We start from the raw sequence: 21,915 nt of genomic DNA, 5'->3' as shown, positions 1-21,915 counted from the left end.
TAGAGCTGAGCAATCTCATTCAAGTGAATGTTCTGTATCTTAGTATCTTGGTGACATCCCCTAGGCCTCAGGTTACTCATGTTTAAAAGAAAAAAAATAAAATTGAGGTGTTTGACTTGGTGATCTCTAAGGTTCTTTCCAGATTAGCAAGATAAGAGAATATAGAGATAAAGATATAAAGATAGATATAGCAAGCAATATATACATATAGATAATGATTGATATATTTCCAATTCTTGAAAAATATTCCAATTCTGGAAATGTATATTCCAATTCTGGCAATACACACACACACACATATATATATTTACATATATATACACATATACACATACACATACAGATCAGATAGATAAATATTTATCTGTATATCTGTATGAATGCATAGTGTTGAATAATAACCACTAACTAGTTCATAACTCCATGTTCACTCTAGTGATTCTTCTTCTTTGGAATTTGTTTTCTACTTCTGGAGGTTCGAATAACTATCAAGTTGCTCCATAGATCAAAATCTCATGTCCTTAAGCCAGAATACGTTCCTAGAGAGAACTTTTTTTTGTGGTTTTAAATTAGATTCAAACTCAGCCAAAATTTTTAATTTATCCTCTGCTGGTTAAAATTCTTGAAGTGAGAAGTTCTTCAGGGGTTGGATCAAGGAAACACTGATGCCTTAAGACATGTGTTCACATGTTTAAAGTTAATGTAAGGAGTACCGATTCTCTTTTTCAGAGGGGTTGCAGAAATCTAGATTTCTTTAAAGGAAAAGACAAGAGTTCTGTTTCTTCATATAATGAATAGTAAACTATGATACTTGGAGGAAGGCCTCATAAAGAAGGAAAATGAGTTTCCTTCCTGTATTTAGGTTTTGAGCAGGTACTCTAGGTACCCTCTTATTTCCTTTTAAAGAGTCAAAAAGAATAATGTACCATTCTCCCAAAGAGGGGGATCCCCCACAATTTGGAAAAAATGCATTTTGTAAAATTATATAGATGTCATCAAACAGAATAGGTAAAAACAATACCTATTATGTTTTTCAATAGAAGTAATGCTATCCAATTACTGGAATTGAGTTTTTGCCTTTATGACATCTATCTCTATCATCTATCTATCTATCTATCTATCTATCTATCTATCTATTTATCTATCTATCTGTCTCTTTCTATCTATCTATTCCCATTTTACAGATGAGAAAAGTAAGGCTGAGAAAGGTTAAGATACTTTACTTAGAATCATACTATAAATGTTTGGGGCAGGATTTGAAAAAAAAATTCAAAGCACTTTACAGATCTTGTCCCATTTTAGTGTCATAATGGCATGGAGAAGTAGATGCAATTATTAAACCCATTTTACAGATGAGGAAATTGAGGAATAGAGAAGCTAAGTGACTTGCTCAGATTTATACAATTTGTAATGTCTGAAGTTGAATTCCAACTCGGTTCTTCCTGACTTCAGATCAAATGCTCCATTTACTCTGCCACCTACTTATGAGAAGAGTTAATTGGGGGGGGGGAGCCTTATACAGTATACTTAATAAATCAACATATAATTTATTGAGCAGCTGAATGTATAGTGGTTAATCTGGCCTGGAGTCAGGAAGACCTGAGTTCAAATTTGGCCTCAGACACTTGCTAGTGGGTAAGTCACTTAATCTCATTTGCCTCAGTTCTTCAGCTATAAAAAGAGCTGAAGAAAGAAATGGCAAACAAGTTCAGTACTTTGCCAAGAAAACCCCAAATGGGATCATGGAGAGTTGGACATGACTGAAAAATTCAACAAGAACAGCACATTTATTAATCAATGAGAGAGATTTCAAGTTTAAAAATTAATGAGGAAATACCTAAACACAGCCACAGATTGCATTGGACCTTGGAGTGAGAATGGATAAAGGAAAATGAACTAGGAGCAATGAGGGAATGATCACCACTCTATATAGGTTACATATGAGAAGATTCATTTTTTGGTCTGCAAAATATACTTTAAAATATTTTGTTCATAAATATATTTTCTTTTTGCTCTTAAAGGTAACACACCATTAGAAATTACATTAAAGAAGACGATGTACTATTTTCTTTGTTGCTACACCCTAAGGACCATGGGATTTTTCCATCTCACATGCAACTGAAATCTTCCATATATATTGTCTTTTCTGTCAGACTGGGAACTCATTTAAAGCAGGATCTGAGTTACCTGTTTGAATCTCCAGTGTTTAACCTAACTCACACACAATAAGTGCTTAAGAAATGCTTCCTTCATTAAGTGATTCATTTATGAAACATTATATATTTTGCATGTTTCACTAAGTAGGTTAGATGAGTAAAATAATTCTGGTGTTCTATTTTATCACAGGATGGCACCATTGTTCCAAAGTAGCCAAGTCACCGAGATTTTTAAAAACATTTAAAAACATCACAAATTTATGTGACGTCCATATTGATAAAAAAATGAAGAAAACTAAAATAACTATTTCAAAGTTAGAGGTTGCCATCTAGATTTAAGTGAAGAACAATTCAGAAAAAAGAAATATTTTTTCATTCTGCTTTAATGCTTTCTCTCCAGAAAAATTGATAGTTTGGGGAATATGAGCCTTTTAATTTTCTTTTTAGAAATATGGGTGACCTGACAAATATAAAAAGTTAAGATACTTTCTGACCATATCCTTAATATTTCATGTGGTGAAAATCACAGTAAATTTCAATGTCAAGGCTGAGATGGTATCACATAGGATCATAGATTTAGAGGTAAGATAATATCTAGTCTATTTTATATTATGGATGAAGGAACTGAGAATCAACAAAGGGTAGTGACTGCTTTGTTATAGAGCAAAGCAGTATAGTGTAGTGGAAAGAATATTTTACTAAGTACACAGCCTGTAGAGTTGGACTATTACTTAATCTGGCTAAGCATTCATTCCTTCACCTTGAAAGTGGGGATACTACTTAACACTATCTAGTTTCAAAAGTTGTTACAAATGAATATCTTTTTTGTTTAAGTCTATTGAAATGAGACATATTATGGTGGAATGGATTGAGTATTAGAGTGACCCCAAGAGACTTTGATGCACAGGAATTTGAACATTCTAAGAATGTTTCAACAATTAAATAAAAATAAACTCTTCAGTTAAAGGAAGAAAACATTGCATACTCATATGAAATGGAATCCCTATAGACCAATTTGAATCATGAAGATGGTTAAATCTTATCTAATTAGTTTATTGCTTAATAGCTTAACTCCCAAGGAAAGGGACACTTGAGAGATAATATCTCTTTTAGATAAAGGAAATACATATATGCTTCTTGGGAAGAAAGTGCTCCCTCTTTTTTTTCAAAAAAGTCTTACAATTCTGATATGAAATTAGCTGCTCTTTTGATGAGATGGTACTGGGGGAGAGTTGAAGGGTGAGGGGTGAGATAGAGATTTCTGAGACAAAGAAGACTGGGCAACTCATTCTGGGTCATCCTCTTACTACCTTTAAAGGCAAAAATATCAAGAACATGTAAGTTGAGACATTTTTAGTTTACCCTTCTTTTTACATTTTTAGAAAGTCAAGTTCATTAGAAAATAGTTAGCTTAACAAGGCACATCCAAAATAAGGCATTCGATAATGAAGAAAAGGGGACCATGTGCAGTGATAATATGTCTGTCTTATAGCTAATAATCCTCATCATGGTATATTATTGACCACAACTTGACTGGGCCATAACCTGTCCAAAGACTACATGTGGTTCAATTTCTGGACTATTTCATTTCTTATTCTTGATGGGTTTGACTATTTAGGGCTTTTTGTAGCCATAATGGTGATAGGATCAACTAAGACAGAGAAAATCCTGGGTGAGATTCCAAGTTTGCAAAAGAAAATGCAAATACAAAGTACTTGAGAAATAGATAATGGAAAATTTTAGTTGAACTATTTAAAGTTTATTAACCCAAATCCACCAGCATCCTTTTCCCCCTCCCAAGTCAATAAGCTATCCCATCTAAAGGCAGTAGAAATAACAAAATGTTGTCAGTATCCTTGAGATGTATGATAATAAGAGGTCAAGTGAACATGTACTCATTAGGTGCCTATTGTGTGCCAGGCACTATGTTAAGCAAAAAGGAGACAAGGAAAAGCAGGTATAATCTTTACTTTGAAGGCATTTACAGGGAGATAATATGCAAAAAATGATGTTCATATTTATACATACATATACACATATGTACACACATATATGTATACATATGTGTGTGTATATGTATATGTGTATATGTGTGTGTGTGTGTGTGTGTGTGTGTGTGTGTGTGTGTGTGTGTGTGTGTGTAAATATGAGTTAATTTTGAAGGGAAATTCCTAGCATTTCAGAAAATGATGAAAGACTTCTTGTAGAAAGTAGGGAAAGGAGTCACTACACTAAAATCAACTTTGTTGCTTTACTTTTTTTTAATCAGCAAACAAAATAATTTTATTCAGATATATATATAGTATATATACATTTTCCTGCTTAAATAGAAAACATACACTTAAACTGGAATAGATGGATATTTAGTAAACATGCAATGAATTTTCTCAGAGCAGATTAAGCTCTGCTTTCATATATCTGCCTTCAAGTGAAACAGTAAAAGAATTCATACTGTACTGAATTTTTACAAATATAAAAATGGAGACTTGTTCAAGTTCATCCTGCTGGGAAGTGTCAAATGAATCTCAGACCGTGTCCTAAAGTCTAGTTCATTATAGCTATACATCAGATTAAGATTAGTTGAAGAAAATGGAAAATTTGAGCCTAGAATAAGAGACATGTTCAGTATTTATGAAGAGTTCTCATATCTTAGAGGGATTAAATTTCTTTTGTTTGACACTAGAAGAAAGTTCTAATAGCACTGAGGGAAGCTACGATGAAAAATCAGTCTTGCTATCAGCAATTGAAAATCTGTCTGTGAGTTACTCTTTCTTACTCCATTAAAAAAACAACTTAGAAATCAACATAATTAATAAACTCATTCCCTCTCTCTATGTAGAGACTTGTCAACTATCCTAATAATGATCAAGTTTTTCAAGTTACTTGAACTCAGACCTTCTTGAACCCAAGTAATAATTTCCATTTCTTATATCAGACTCTCCATCTTACGGCTTAAGATTTTAGAATCTCAAGAGAAGTATAAAACAATCTCATATTGTTCTAGCATTCTCTCTCTCTGTATATAAATGTGTGTACTTATATATATATATATTTATTTTCATGTTATTTTAATATATATGTGATATTATTATTACCCCAATTTTACAGAGGAGGAATAAGGCTGAAAGAAGGCAAATAACTCCTCTAAGGTCACATAGATAATACATGTTTGAACTCAGCAAGTTCAATGCTCTTTTCACTATAGTCTGTCATAAAGAAAAGGTAAAAAGCACTTTCTTCACAACAGCACCATGAAATTGACAATATAAATCGTATTATCTTCATTTTATAGCTGGAGAAACTAAGGCTGAGAGAGCTATTATGACATTCTCTAGGCAAGTAAACTAACAAGTGCTAAGGCCAAGACTTTAATCTAGGTCTTCTGACTCTAAGATTAATGATTTTAACTCCTTCCCATGTCACAGTTATTGAAGAATATTTATTACTTTCTTCTTATGTGTTGTGATTTTTGGAAGCCTTTGTTTTGACTAGAGTAATCACTAGGATGGAATAACTGATATTTTATTCCAGTTCATTAGCATTTTTTTCTTTTTAAAGCACATACACTTTATTTTAAATAAATTTAAAACTTTTATGTTCCTAGCATTATTTTTTTAAAAATTGAGTTGCAATTTTTCTTCCACTCTCTCACTGCTCTCTCATCCACTGAAAAAGAAAGCAAAATGGTATTAGTTATACATGTGGAATTATGCAAGATGTTAGCCACATTATAAATTAGCCATAGTGTAAACAAAACAAAACAAAACAAAAGAAGCAAGACAATTATGCTTCAGTTTCCACTCAGAGTTCATGATTTCCCCATTCTGGAGGTGAGTAGCATTTTTTTTTTTTAATCATCTTAGATCATTGTAATTATGAGCCTTACAAAGTCTTTCACAGTTGATCATAATCACAGCATTGGTATTTCTGTTCTAAATCATCTCCCAATTCTTCTTACTTCACTTTTAATCAGTTCAAATAGGTCTTGACATGTTTTTTGTTTTTTGAAATCATGCTCTCATCACTTATTAGATCAAAATAGCACACCATCATAATCATGTAACACAATTTTTTCAGCATTTCCCAAATTATGAGCAGCTCCTCAATTTCCAATTCTTTGCCATTACGAAAAGAGCTGCTACAAATATGTTTGTATATATATAGCTTCTTTTACTTGTTCTTTGTTCTCTTTAGGTTACAGACATAGTAGTGAAATTGCTAGATTAGGGGATATGCACAGTTTGATAGTCTTTGAGCATAGTTCCAAATTGTTCTTCAAATGTTTGGATCAGTTCACAACTTACCAATTTTCTTTTTTTTTTTTTAGTATATCCATATTCCCTTTTCCTCTCTACAATATATTTTATTTTTAATAGGTGTGAAGAGATACCTCAGAATTATTTTGATATGTGTACCTTTAATAAATAGAGATTTAGAGCATTTTTTAACATATACATAACTTTGATTTCTTCTTTTGAACAGTTTCTGTTCACATCCACTGATCATTTATCAAGTATGGAATGGCTCCTATTTTTTTCCTTTTTAAAAATTTGAATCATACATTGCCTCATATTTCTAGTTTTTTTTTTTTTAAGAAAAGCTTGCTGTAAAATTTTTATTTTATTTTATTTTATTATTTTTTTTCTGGAGACTTGGCATATTTTTAAAAAGCTCCCAAGGTTACCTCCAAAACAGAATGAGATATTAGAATGGAAATTCAGTGGATGTAAAATTTTTAAATATTATTTTATCATTTATAGTTTCTTTTAGCAAAATGCAGTTTCTTAGTTATCTCTTTTATTTAGACCTAAATAATAGATCTATTACTTACCAGAATAGATTCTGCTCCAGCCAATTTTTTTCCCCCTGAGGCAATTGAAGTTAATGGACTTGCCCTGGGTCACACAGATTGGAAGTGTTAAGTGTCTGAGACCAGATTTGAACTCAGGTCTTCCTGACTGCAGGGCTGGTGCTCTATCCACTGTTCCACCTAGATGTCCCTCCAGCCAGTTATTTTAACTCTGTCTCTTTTAAATAATACATATTGTTGTATTCTGGTTTTTAATCCATTTTGCTATCTGCTTCCATTTTATGAGTGAGTTCATCCCATTCACATTCATGGGTATAATTACTAATTATGCATTTTCCTCCATCCTATTTTTTCCTGTCTAGCTTCTCTTTTTCTTTTTATCCTCTTCCTCTTAAAAGTCTATTTTGCTTCTAAACACTGCCTCCCTTAATATGCCTTCCTTTTTATCATTACTCTCACTCCATCTAAATATTAGCCCTTTCCCATCCTATTCCCTTTGGGTAATACAGATTCAGTACACAAACTGCATGTATTTATGATGTAAATTATTCCATCATGTTTACTCTTTTATTCTTCTTTTGCAGATTTGGTTTGAATGTTACATTTTCTATTCAGATCTGGTCTTTTCTGAAGAAATGAGGACTTTAAAGTCCTCAGTTTCATGAAATATTGATGCCTCACCATGTCCCCCCACTCCAGGATTATACTCATTTTTGATGGGTAGGTTATTATTAATTGTAATCCTAGTTCCTTTGCCTTTTGGAATATTATATTTTAAGTCCTCTGCTCCTTAAAAATGGAATTTGTTAAATATTTTATGATCCTGACTTTGCCTCCATGATATTTGAATCATTTCTTTCTGGATGCTTGCATTATTATTATTTTTTATTCTCAGAGATCTGGCCATAATATTCCTGGGAATTTTCAATATGGGATCTCTTTTAGGAAGTAATCAGTGGATTTTTCAATTTCTATTTTTCTCTATATCTAGGATATTCAGTCAGTTTTGAATGATTATTTCCAGAAATATGTTATCTAGGCTCTATTTTTTTTAATTGTGGCTTTAAAATAGTCCAATAACTCTTAAATTATCTTTTCTTCAATTATATTTCAGGTTAGTTGTCTTTCTTATGAGATATTTCAGATTTTTTCTTTTTTCATTCTTTTGATTTAATTTTTTTTGGTGTCTTGTAGAATCATTGGTTTTTGCTTGCCTAATTCTGCTCTCTAATATAATGTAGGGATTCTTTCCAACAATTAACTTTTGAACTTTTTTTCCATTTACCTACTTTTTTTCTTTTCAAAAGATTTTTTTCTTCAGTGAATTTTTGTACTTCCTTTGCTATTTGGTCTATTCTACTTTTTAAGGAGTTCTTGTCTTTAGGAGTTTTGGTATCTCTTTTATGATTAGGCCAATTTTGTTGTTTAACATGTTGCTTTCTTCAATTTTTTTGCCTCTTGTTTTATAATGTTGTCTTTGCATAATTTTTCTTACTTCACTCTCATTTTTATTTCCAATTTTCTGTTTTTCCTCTTATTTCTTTCTTTAGCTCTTCCAGGAATTCTTAAAGAACTTAGAACTAATTATCATTTTTCTTTGAAGCTTTTCACATTTTCTGAGTTTGTCTTTGTCTTTTTTGTCACTATAGAGGTTTTTCATGATGATATTCTTTTTATTTTGTGTTGTTTGTTCATTTTTAGCCTATTTCTTGACTTTGAACTTTATGTTAATATTGAGCTCTGCTCCCGCTAGGAAGGAGTAGTGCTGTCCCAAGTTTTTGCACTGCTTTAAAAAAAAACTAGTTCTGAGGGTCTACACATTTTTAGAGCTTATAAAATGGTGCAATGCAGGGACAGTTGTGGTCAGTTTTTTCCTGGTCTGTGCTTTGGTCTTTCTCCAGGAAAGACTTCTGCAGACATAAGCTGTTCTCTCTACCCTGGAACTTAGAACTTGTTTATGGGCAATAGAGTTGCCAATCAGCATCAGCTTTACCCAGTGCCAGTGATGTATTATTTTAAATAAGGTTGGAGATGAATGTTGGGAAAGTTCAACTATGTTGCTGTCTGTATTCCAATATTTTGGGTCTTCCCTTCGTATTAGCTCTTCAAGAATTCTGAAGACATTTAAAGATAAACTAAACTTTGTATTCAATTAATAAGAATGATTATTTTAAGTAAAAATATATATATATATCAGATGGTTCCTTTTCTCTTCCTCAAATCCCATTCAACACATTATGGAAACTGCCTTAGTGACATTATCCAAAGTTTAACTTGGTGGTAAAATAAAAATGCTATTTACATCTCTGAACCTTACTAGGAGAAAGAAATCATTAGGAGGACAATTATAATCTGTAGGTAAGATTCCTTAGGATTCATTTCCCAGCGAGTTTGGTTGTGATTCTATATCTGTTTAACTCACCCAATAAAGCTAGTATTTGCACTCTACCCTTTATTATATCTCCATCCCCAGGAAATAGAAGTATATAAATAGCTTCCTTCAGTCCTGAATTCTGAGCTAGATGGGGTAAGAAGGCAACTTGGAAGATGGAAAACAGTTCTGTATTTGGAAACTAGAGATTATCATTTAGTGTCAGTTTCTCATCTATCATCTGTATTATTATTTACCAATTCTCAGCAGAAAGCACCAGAAATAAATGGCCAGTGGAAATGACATCAGAGTTACTGAGTTTGTTTTCTTGGGCTTGAAGTATCATCCAATTGTTATGAAAAATGAAATATAGCCTAATTGTGAAAAGACCACAAATTTCTGTGAATTTTCTAGCACTAAATGTGTTCCAAATTGTTTGCCATTTGTCATCCTTCTTGTCATATTCCAAAAAATTCAACATTAGTACTGAGTCAACTTTCAGAAGCTGGGGCTCAAAACATACTTTCATCACCATTACCACCATCTACTATCACCATCACCACCACCCACGACCACCATCACCACCACCCACCACCCCCATCCCCTACCACTACCAGTCAGTACCAACAAAGCTAAACAACAAAACAAAGCATCTCTTTCTCCCTCTTCTTAGATGTAGTTTCATATGATTAAAGATGCTTATTCAAATGACAGGACAGTAGAGAGGATTAAAATTAAGGTTCCCAGACTTAAATATTGACTCTTACATAGTAATGATGTGATATTGATTGTCTTAAGTCCCAGTTTCTTCATCTGCAAAGTGAAAGGATTGAACTAGATGACAAGGGATATTCCAGTTCTACAACCTGATCATAAGAAGTTTTTGAATTCAAACTCCTGAAATCCTGTGGAAGTATATTTTTGTCTTTCTCTCAGCAGAAAGCCCCAGGAATAAATGGCCAGTGGAAATGACACCAGAGTTACTGAGTTTGTTTTCGTGGGCTTGAAGTATCATCCAAAGCTGCAGGTCATCCTATTTCTTCTGGTTCTATCTTTTTATCTCATTAATATGACAGGCAATCTAGGAATGATCCTCCTCATACGGGTTGATGTCCGCCTTCATACCCCCATGTATTTTTTCCTCAGCCACCTGTCTTTTGTGGACATGAGCTTCTCTTCCACAGTAGCTCCCAAAATGCTTAGAGACTTCTTTGAGGAGAGAAAGACCATCTCTTTTCTGGGCTGTGTCTTACAACAATGGTTCTTTGGGCTTTTTGTGACCATTGAATGCTTCCTCTTGGCATCCATGGCCTATGACCGCTATGTTGCAATCTGTAACCCATTGCTTTACTCCATTGCAATGTCCCAGAAACACTGCAACCAGCTTGTGGCTATCCCCTATGCTGCTGGGTTCATAGATACCATGATTCACTCCACTGTTGCTTTTCGCCTCCCCTTCTGTGGCCCAAATGTCATTAATCACTTCTTCTGTGATATCTTTCCCCTTTTTTCCCTCATATGTGCTGATACCAGCATCAACAAGTTATTAGTTTTTGTTATTGCTGGGATTGTGGGTACTTTTAGTGGTCTGATCATCCTGGTCTCCTACATCTACATCCTCATAGCCATCCTCAGGATCCAATCTGCAGAAGGCAGACAGAAAGCCTTCTCCACCTGCTCTTCTCATCTCACTGCGGTCACCATCTTATATGGTACCCTCTTTTTTGTCTATGTGCGTCCTAACTCAAGTTTCTCCATGGACACCAATAAACTTGTCTCTGTGTTTTATACCTCAGTGACCCCCATGTTGAACCCCCTCATCTATAGCTTAAGGAACAAAGAGGTCAAAGATGCCATCCATAGAACCATTGCTAAATTTTGTATCAGGACATGAATTCTCTAGAGTGGGAAATGGAATAACATCACATTAACATGACAGACATATCATAGAAGAACAAAACAAACAAAATTAGTGGGTACCAGTGTGAGGCTAGGGCATTATTAGTAAAAGAATGATTTTTGAATTTTTATAAGACTACAGCATCAGAGATCTAGGGTTGAAAGAAGACTCAGAAATCATTTTCACATTTGCAGATAAAGATTCTAAATTCCAGAGAGAGTACATGATTTGCTTAAGGTCACAAAGGTAGTAAATGGCAGCTTGAGAACTGAAATTTAGATCTCGTAACTCCATGTTTATAATTGACATCACTTGTGTTGCAGTTTTGAAGATATATATAGAAATTCACCTAATGAGAGGGGAGTAAAACACTCTGGGTACTGGCATTTTATGAGTAAAAGGGATTCACAAGACATGTGAGCAGCCCTGAAGCAATGGGTGCTTGGAGGAGAATAATATGAGATGACTCTGAAAGGTAACATGTCACCAAAAGAAGAAGTTAACTGCCAGAAAAAAAGGTGTTTGCTTTTTACATATGTATACAGATACATTATAAGCAAAGGTAACTAGGTAGCTGAGTTGATAGAGTGCTAGGCTTGGAGTTAGGAAGCAAGCCTCATCTTCCTCAGTTCAAATCCAGCTCAGATACTTACTTGCTGTGTGACCCTGGATCACTGATTCCCCCCTATTTGCCTCAGTTTCCTTATCTGTAAAACAACAAAAATTTTAATTAAAAGACAGCAAAGAAGGCAGATAAATTAAAAATAAGTTATTTTATGAGGACAACTCAGGTAATTATAATAAATGGCTAGACTCTATTATGTACATTTTGCCAACTGCATTTAATAGCCACCATTAAGATATTTAATTTTTGAAAAAAAACAACAACAAATTCTGGTCTTCATGTAAAGGCTGACCTTTCCTTTAGGGAAGACAATGGGGACTTATTGAGTAAAAAAGGGAAATTATTAATAAAGGGGTTCAAAAGATTATTCAGGAAGGGTCTTGGGAGATGGATTAGAGTTCAGAGGAGTTGAAACAAGCATGGAAAAAGAAATACTCCTAAGGATATTATAGTAAAAGTCTAGCTGAGTAGTAATGATAAGGGAATTGAAAGGAGAAATCAAATCCAGAAACATTGCAGAAGTGGAATCAACCAAACTTGCTCACAGAATAGAGAGAATTTGAGGAAGACATAACTTCATGGTTCTGAATATGGGAGACTGGGTGAATTTATCAGAAAGTTAGAATTAAGATGACATAAATGGGGCTTTGTCATAAATACTGATTGAAGGGATGCACTATTCCTGTTCCCAAGAGATGACCTTCTCCATGTCTTCCCACTCCCTACCTCAACTCCTGTCACAACATCAGCCTCAGTGCAAAGATTAACCCAGGGCCAAAATTTCTCCCATTGTTTAGAGCTGTGTTTATTTTTTGAAAAGTATTTTGTAATTGTGTTTTTTCATGGCTAGTAGATTCCCAAGTATTTTATATTACCTGCGATTATTTTAAATGGAATTTATCTTTTTGTATGTTGCAAGTGGTTGGTAATATGTTATCTTCATTATAAATAATGTTTCTTCTTGATTTTAGATAGATAATATTTGTCATTTCTAAAAAAAGAGTTTATTTCTTTTTATTCTTTCCAGTGTTTTGTTTTTTTTTTTCCCCTTAGGAATGGGTGTTGTTTTTGTTAATGTCTTTTCCCTCCTCTATTGATATAATGTGATATGATTTCTGTTAGGTTTGTTATTGATATGGTTAATTATGCTAATAGTTTTCCTACCCTAACCAACCTTTCATTCTTGGTACAAATCCCATTTGGTCATAATTTATTGTGATATATGCTCTAATTTCCTTGATATTATTTTAATATTTTTATTCATTAAGGAAATTGGCCTATAGCTTTCTATCTCTGTTTTTGCTCCTTTTGGTTTAGCTATCAAAACTATATTTTTGTCATAAAAGGAATTTGGGAAAAATCCTTCTTTACTTATTTTTCACATAGTTTTTAGAGAATTAATCCAAATATTTGAATAAAGTATAAATAGATAAAGAAGAAATACTTCCAAATTATTTAAATGTTTGGTGAATTCAATCTTAAATCCATCTGTTCCTGGGGATGTTTTCCTTAGGGAGTTCATTGATAGTTTGTTCAATTTCTTTTTCTAAGATGATTATTTAAGTATTCTCTTCTGTCTTTTATTAATCTGGATAGCACAGTTTTGTTAATATTCATCAATTTTATTGATGTTTTATTGGACAAAATAACTGCTGCTAATTGCTTTAATTTCATTTTCACTGGTGGTACATTCAACTTTTTCATCTTTAATACTAATCAATTGGTTTTCTTCTTTCTTTTTTAATTAAATAAACTAGTGACTTAACTATTTCCTTGTTGTTATTCTTTCAACAAAAGTAGATGCTTGTTAATTGGAGAATGTTTGAACAAGCTGTGATATATAATTGTGATGGAATCCTATTGTGCTATAAGAAATGATGAGCAGGATGGTTTAAGAAAAACCTGGGAAAGTTTATATGAACTTATGCAAAGTGAAATGAGAAAGAGGAGAATATTGTACACATTAAGATCAACAATAGGGATGACAAACTGTGAAATAATTAGCTCCTCTGAATAAGACAATGATTCAAGATGACTCTAAAGGACTCATAATAAAAATACCATCCAGTTCCAGAGAAAGAAATGATAAACTATGAATGCAGATTGAAGCATAATTAAAAATAAAACTTTACTTTTCTTGTTGTAATTTTTTGTCTGTTTCTTTTGCAACATAGCCAATATGGAAATATATTTTCTATGACTTTAGATGCATAATTGATATCAAATTTTTATCCTTCTCAAAGAGAAGAATGAGATGGGAGATAGGGAGAGAATTTGGATCTCAAAATTAAAAAAAATGTTTGATAAATTTGGAACTATGCCTAAAGGTCTACCAAAACTGTGCATAACCTTTGATCCAGCAGTGTTTCTACTTGGCTTGTAGCCTAAAGAGATCTTAAAGGAGGGAAAGGGACCCATATGTGCAAAAATGTTATGGAAGCCCTTTTTTTATAATGGGAAGAAACTGGAAGCTGAGGGGATTCCAATCAGTTAGAGGATAGTTATAAATTATGATATATGAATATTACAGAATATTACTGTTCTATAAGAAATGATTATCAGGATAATTTCAGAGTGTCTTGGAGAAACATACATGAACTGATGCTAAGTGAAATGAACAGAACCAAGAGATCATTGTACATGGCAACAACAGAATTATATGATGATCAATTCTGATGGACATGGCTCTTTTCATTTTTTTAAATAACTTTTTATTGACAGAACCTATGCCAGGGTAATTTTTTACAGCATTATCCCTTGCTCTCACTTCTGTTCCCATTTTTCCCCTCCCTCCTTCCACCCCTCTCCCCAAGATGGCAAGCAGTACTTTACATGTTAAATAGGTTACAGTATATCCTAGATACAATATATGTGTGCAGAACTGAACAGTTCTCTTGTTGCACAGGGAGAATTGGATTCAGAAGGTAGAAATATCCTGGGAAGAAAAACAAAAATGCAAGCAGTTTACATTCATTTCCCAGTGTTCTTTCTTTGGGTGTAGCTGCTTCTGTCCATCATTGATCAACTGAAACTGAATTAGCTCTCTTTATTGAAGAGATCCAGTTCCATCAGAATACCTCCTTAAACAGTATCATTGTTGAGGTATATAATGATCTCCTGATTCTGCTCATTTCACTTAGCATCAGTTCATGTAAGTCTCGCCAATCCTCACTGTATTCATCCCGCTGGTCATTCCTTACAGAACAATAATATTCCATAATGTTCATATACCACACTTTACTCAACCATTCTCCCATTGATGGGCATCCATTCAATTTCCAGTTTCTAGCCACTACAAACAGGGCTGCCACAAACATTTTGGCACATACAGGTCCCTTTCCTTTCTTTACTATCTCTTTGGGGCATAAGCCCAGTAGAAACACTGCTGGATCAAAGGGTATGCACAGTTTGATAACTTTTTGAGCATAGTTCCAAATCGCTCTCCAGAATGGCTGGATGTCTTCACAATTCTACCAACAGTATATCAGTGTCCCTGTTTTCCCACATCCCCTCCAACATTCCACATTATCTTTCCCTGTCACTCTAGCCAATCTGACAGGTGTGTAATGGTATCTCAGAGTTGTCTTAATTTGCATTTCTCTGATTAATAATGATTTGGAGCATATTTTCATATGTCTAGAAATAGTTTCAATTTATTCATCTGAGAATTGTCTGTTCATATCCTTTGACCATTTATCAATTGGAGAATGGTTCGATTTCTTATAAATTAGAGTCAATTCTCTATATATTTTGGAAATGAGGACATGGCTCTTTTCAACAATGAAATGATTCAGGCCAGTTGCAATGATCTTGTGATGAAGAGAGCCATCTGTATTCAGAGAGAGACTATGGGGACTGAGTGTGGATCACAACATAATATTTTCATTCTTTTTGTTGTTGTTTGCTTATATTTTGTATGTTAAAAATTATCTATACATATATTTTGAAAATAAAAAGCTTTAATAAAAATTGTTTGCCATTTTTAATATAATTGGGAATTTTTAAATGAAATATAAATATCAAAAGAAAATAAAACAATAAAAATGATTTTATTGACACTGCTTCAGAAGATTATAATATGGAATATGTTTAGCAAACTTTATATTAATATGATTTGCAATTAGGCTTATTATTCCTGTGTAGTTCTTAAGTAATTTGAAAATAGCACTATGGTTCCTCTGGGAAACTGATCTCTAATCCTTAAGGAAAGCAATTAGTGACTACTGTTTTCTTCATCCCCTAAGACCAGAGATGCCCAGGAGAACAGGTTCCAATGTCATCAGGTGTCTAACATTTGGAGCAACTGAAGAGATGCCAGTCAGCCTGTATCTGATGGAAACTGGAGACCTCCAAGTACTATTACTTCTGAAATGAACCCAATTCCCCATTATTTCCAATGACCTCTATATGTTTCATGTCTTGGAAGAGGAGAGCCAAGAGGAACATTGTCAGGGAAACCGAGGGACTGGCTCTGAGGCTGGGCAGAATCCTTTCACCTCTAACAAAGGCACGGTGAAAAGCGAATAGGAGCCACTGCTGAAGGGGTGCTTAGGTAGGACTTCTGACATTCTCGAGTCATCAATTTACCTGCTAGGGAATGGATATATCACCTCTGGGATTTAGAGTTCTAAGGGGTGCTGATAGGAGATCTAGTCAATCCTCTTCATTTCATGGGAGAGAAACTGAGGCAGGTAGATGGCTCAGTGCACAGACTTCTAGACATGGAATTCAAATTTGATCTAATATTCTTTTTAGCAATGTGACACTCATTTAATCTCTATGTTAGGCTGTTTCCTCCTTTGCAAAATGGGGGAAATAATAACACTTCTCAAGGTAGTCATGTAGATGAGATAAAGCATTTTGCACACCACAAGAGGGAAATGAAAAATAATTTATATAGTAACTAGTATGTATCAGGTACTATGCCAAACATTTTACAAATATTTTTTATTAAAATATTATACATCAATATATAAACACTAGCTATTAATATTGTTAATTCAAAATACACATACTCATTAAACATCAAGGTACTAGTCTAAAGAACTCTTGGGTCCCTCTCAGCAGTAAATCCTATGAATTATTGTGTCTAAACCATGATGCTAGGTCAGAGATTCAAAGATAAAAAAAGGACCCAGACTTCAAAGGATTTTGCATTGTGCTATTGTTTGGAGGAGGCCCAGATAGAGTAGACAGTCAGTCAATAAATGTTTATTAAGCAACTCCCATCTGCCAGACACAGATTAGTATTGGGAGGTAGTAAGTAAGGAAAAGCTAATGAGAGATACAGAAAAAGTAGTCTCAAAGCTCAGGTAAGAAATAAATTCAGGTCTGCATTTTGCAGTAGGGAATATTGGAAAGGTGCAGAGAGAAGTGAGGGGAAAAGGTGGCTTTTCCAGAGCGATTAAGCCAGGAAGTATCAGAGATGAGATCTGAATTCAAGTTGTACAGATTCAGGGCTTGCCTTGAGGTCACAGATCTTGAGGTGGGAGGGGGGGGGTCTAAGATCTTTAGGGAGCAGTTCTCTCTTTAGGCTGGAGATCACACATTCATAATTTCAAGCTCTATAGGCCCGGCAGATATATTCTTTCCTCACCCATGACCTTGCCTTGGTCCCAGTAGTTAGACCTATGGCCAGATCACCATGGTCAAGCTGCTAGTCACCATTTTTTTTTTTTTTTTACAGCTGCTGCTCTAGCCCCAGGATAACTAACCTTTAGTGACTTTATCCATAGTCTAACAGCCATCCTACTGCTGCCATAGATCTGTCATTCTAGTGTTCTTTATCCCCAACATCACCTCCAGATCCCAAATGTATTTAACCGTTACTATACAAAAATAGCTGGGCCTAGAGAGGTTAGTGACTTCTAGAAAGTTAAGTAAAAGTGTTTGTAGGCAGCAGAGCAGAGAGTCTACTCACCATTAGTAGGTATAACTTGTTTTGGAGATTCATAAGGATTTTGCCCTACGAGGAGAATCTGGACTGAGCTTTATTTCCTATTCTCAAACTAGAAAGAGAATGGTACAGGGCAATCTATTCAATGTTTTTCAGATCCACCTAGTTTTTCTCTCAGAAGACCTCATCAGACTCCTCCCTAAATGACTCCAAATGGCTTTTGCATTCTAAAAGCAAGTGAAGAGCTTTGCTAAACTTAAAGCACTGTATAAATGCTGGTTATTGCTAGCTATTTGAACATGGACAGTTATAGTCATTTGGTTTGTCTGTGAACATTTTTTTTAAATTTTTTTTTAATTTAATTTTATTTAATAATAACTTTGTATTGACAGAATCCTTTCCAGGATAATTTTTACACGACATTATCCCTTGCAATCACTTATGTTTCGTTTTTTCCCCTCCCTCCCTCCTCCCCCCCCCCAAGATGGCAAGCAGTCCTATATATGTTAAATATGTTGCAGTATATCCTAGATACAATACATATTTGCAGAACCGAACAGTTCTCCCGCTGCACAGGGAGACTTGGATTCAGAAGGTAAAAATAACTCGGGAAGAAAATCAAAAATGCAAATAGTTCACATTCATTTCCCAGTATTCCTTCTTTGGGTGTAGCTGTTTCTGTCCATCATTTCTCCAATGAAACTCAGTTAAGTCTCTTTGTCAGAGAAATCCACTTCCATCAGAATACATCCTCATACAATATCGTTGTCGAAGTGTATAATGATCTCCTGGTTCTGCTCATCTCACTTAGCATCAGTCCATGTAGGTCTCTCCAAGCCTCTCTGTATTCATCCTGCTGGTCATTCCTTACAGAGCAATAATATTCCATAACATTCATATACCACAATTTACCCAGCCATTCTCCAATTGATGGGCATCCATTCATTTTCCAGTTTCTAGCCACTACAAACAGGGCTGCTACAAACATTTTGGCACATACAGGTCCCCTTCCCTTTTTTAGTATCTCTTTGGGGTATAAGCCCAATAGAAACACTGCTGGATCAAAGGGTATGCACAGTTTGATAACTTTTTGGGCATAATTCCAGATCGCTCTCCAGAATGGCTGGATTCGTGTCTGTGAACATTTTTGAAAGAAGCTTGTTTGGTTGCTTTTTCTTTGCTTTTAATTTGGAAGTAGTATGGGATGAAAGGGAAGAGGGAAATGCTTGTTAATTGAAAAAAATATTTTTTTTAAACTAAAAACGAGCATTTGCATTTGATAGTGGGAGTTAGCAGTAGGAGAGGTTTTTAAGCATAATTCAGTCTAACTCCTTTACTTAAAAGTGTGGCCCCATTCTAGCTGCAACATGCTGGGAAGTGTAGTTTTCCCAGTATGAAAGAGAGGATGAAGAAATAGACTCTCTGGGATCTTTGTGAGGACTGGGAAGTGAGAAGTCTTGTAGTCTGTGGAAGAGGACACAAAAGGATGAATAATGAAAAGGACTGAACTGATGACAAGAGCAGGACTTGCTTTCCCAAGACTAACTACAATAGCAAGCAGCTGGAACCTTGTTTTGCTTCCAGATCCTCTTAGGTAGGGATTGATGTGCTTGGATACAACTGCCTGCCTTTATCCTACAAAGCTGTTGGGACTTGGTGAATTTCACCACTCTCCCCTTCCTCTTTCTCAATGAAATAATATTTAGCACAATGCCTAGCAAACACTAGGCACTAAATAAATGCTTATTCCCTCCCTCCTTCCTTCTCCTTTTTTCTATCATTTATTATTATTATTATTATTATTATTATTATTTGTAAAAAAGGCTCATTGGGCAGGGAAGGGAAGCTGGATATATTCATAGTGAAATTGATGTAAAAATGAAACATAAAAAATACTTAAGACTGAATTATCACAGTAGGAAACTAAAGGCTATTTTCATTCCCAATCATGGGTGCTTGTAATTTTATCTTTGTCTTTTTTGTCTCTTTCACATGCAGATCTTAAACCAGTCATGACACAAAGAAATGGCACCACGGTGACTGAATTCATTCTGCTGGGATTTTTGGTTAAGCAAGAGGTGCAATATGCTCTTTTCCTTGGGTTCCTCATCATCTTTGTCATATCTCTAGTAGGCAATATGGGAATGATCCTACTCATCAACATCGATTCCCGCCTTCACACCCCCATGTACTTTTTCCTTCAACATTTGTCCTTTGTTGACCTGTGCTATACCTCTGCTATCACTCCCAAGATGCTACTGAATTTTTTGGTTTCCCACAAGTCTATCTCATTTTCGGGTTGCGTGATACAATTGGAGGTTTATGGGATTTTTGCCAGCACTGAATGTTACCTTCTCGCCGCCATGGCCATAGATCGGTATGTGGCCATCTGTAATCCCCTGCGCTATCCAGTGGTCATGTCTCGAAGAGCCTGCATCCAGCTGGTGGCTGGATCCTATTTTATGGGTTCTGTAACCGCCTCCATTCAAATTGGCTTTCTCTTTTCCCTATCCTTCTGTAACTCCAATATAATCAACCACTTTTTCTGTGATGCTCCCCCACTCCTTGCCCTTTCCTGTTCCAGTATTGATATGAATGTTATGATGCTAATTATCATTTCAGGCTTCAACCTGTCAAGCACTGTGATGATTGTATTCTTTTCCTACATGTACATCTTGTCTGCCATCTTGAAGATGCATTCTGCTACAGGGAGACACAAGGCCTTCTCCACCTGTGCCTCCCACTTGACAGCTGTCACCATTTTATATGGGACTCTTTTTTATATGTATTTACATCCTTCTTCCAGTGAATCCCAGGAAAATGATAAAGTAGCCTCTGTATTTTATGGCATCATCATCCCCATGTTGAACCCCCTAATCTATAGCTTAAGAAACAAGGAAGTCAAAGAGGCAGCGAAAATTCTGGGGAAATGTTGCTCATAATTAAGGCTTTGCATTCATTGACTCAGTTCAGAAAAGTATCTAGGCAAGAATATCCAGCCTCCTCTCTTTAACTGATAGATAACATCTCAGCTTGGGGGATGTGACAAATTAGGGCCAAGAATTGGAAAGATTTATATGAAGTTAATCTTCTAATAATCCATAAAAGTATCCAAAGACTTTTCAAAATTCTTAATTATAATAATAATCTTACTAATAGACATGATAGTGATGGTAGTGGTTCTGGCTTTCTTTTATCTGTCACTAATATATTTTTACATTTTAGCAGAGGTGGGAGACTCAAGACACAACATTGGTCAGTGGAGAAAATTCCCATAGGAAAAACTACCTCCAGTGACTTCTTCTGGTCACTGGTCACATCCTCAACTTGTTACACATCTGACACTAACAGCAGGCAGTTTCTGGGGACTATTGAGACATTTATATTCATACAACTGGAATTAAAGCTCTTTCATGATCCATTTAGATCTTCAGAAAAATCCTAGTAAGTAGGCAGTACAATATTAATATTTTTATTTTATACTAAAGAAACTAAAAATAAAATATCAACTAAAAAGAAAAATTTCTCATGATTTCAAAAAATGTTAAATTTGGTAGAATTATCTTTTAATTTATAGAAAAAGCACTGCAACTACTAGCAGAAGTAGAGAGGTTATCTGTCAGGGACAATGGAAAGGAAAATGGAAATCTGCATGATGCTAGACTACTGGCAGAATGTTCATTCATGCTTTGAACAGAGCTGCATGATGCACCCAAAGACACAAAATGTGAAGGTTAAATGAGTAATTGAATTGTTATCATCACCTGCTACTTAATTTAAAGTAAGTTAAAAGATACTAAGCCTTGATACATTTACTAAGGGATATATTTTGTTGGTTTACTAGGTATAAAATTATTTGGATACTTCCTTGAAGTATTGAAATTCAACTTCAGTTATGGCAATGGGAAGTCTCTTCTAATTGGGTAAGAGACTTTGGTCTCTGTCCAAAAAGAATAGCTAATTCAGAGCTGAGGAAAGAGTTTTTGAGATTATTCTGACAATAAAAGTGAAAAAATACAGCCATCAAGAGCTGAGAAAGAGTGAGGGCATCTGGAGGAAGGAGAAAGAGAAATCTTGGACTGAATCTTTTTAAAAAGGGAGGACTTGTAAAGGGCCATCAAGTCTATAGGCATCTTGGAACAGAAGACTTGGTCTGG

The 21,915-nt window shown here is 34.7% G+C and overlaps 2 protein-coding genes across 2 annotated transcripts; both read left to right on the top strand.

The window, feature by feature from the left end:
• Nucleotides 1–10,292: 10,292 nt before the first annotated feature.
• On the top strand, nucleotides 10,293–11,231 carry LOC127541595 (olfactory receptor 1009-like). The gene has a single exon (XM_051966818.1). It carries the CDS (start codon nucleotides 10,293–10,295, stop codon nucleotides 11,229–11,231), a length of 939 nt encoding a protein of 312 aa, XP_051822778.1.
• An 8,539-nt stretch (nucleotides 11,232–19,770) lies between these two features.
• LOC127541063 (putative olfactory receptor 5AK3) lies at nucleotides 19,771–20,700 on the top strand. The gene has a single exon (XM_051966142.1). It carries the CDS (start codon nucleotides 19,771–19,773, stop codon nucleotides 20,698–20,700), a length of 930 nt encoding a protein of 309 aa, XP_051822102.1.
• The last annotated feature ends 1,215 nt before the right edge of the window (nucleotides 20,701–21,915 follow it).

This window comes from Antechinus flavipes, chromosome 6, assembly GCF_016432865.1.
Source record: "Antechinus flavipes isolate AdamAnt ecotype Samford, QLD, Australia chromosome 6, AdamAnt_v2, whole genome shotgun sequence".
Classification (NCBI taxonomy): Eukaryota; Metazoa; Chordata; class Mammalia; order Dasyuromorphia; family Dasyuridae; genus Antechinus; species Antechinus flavipes.
This window is presented reverse-complemented; position numbering and strand designations above follow the sequence as displayed.

Excerpts from the sequence above, each read along its gene's own strand:
- LOC127541595 (XM_051966818.1), top strand. The coding sequence starts at position 10,293 with ATGGCCAGTGGAAATGACACCAGAGTTACTGAGTTTGTTTTCGTGGGC.
- LOC127541063 (XM_051966142.1), top strand. The coding sequence starts at position 19,771 with ATGACACAAAGAAATGGCACCACGGTGACTGAATTCATTCTGCTGGGA.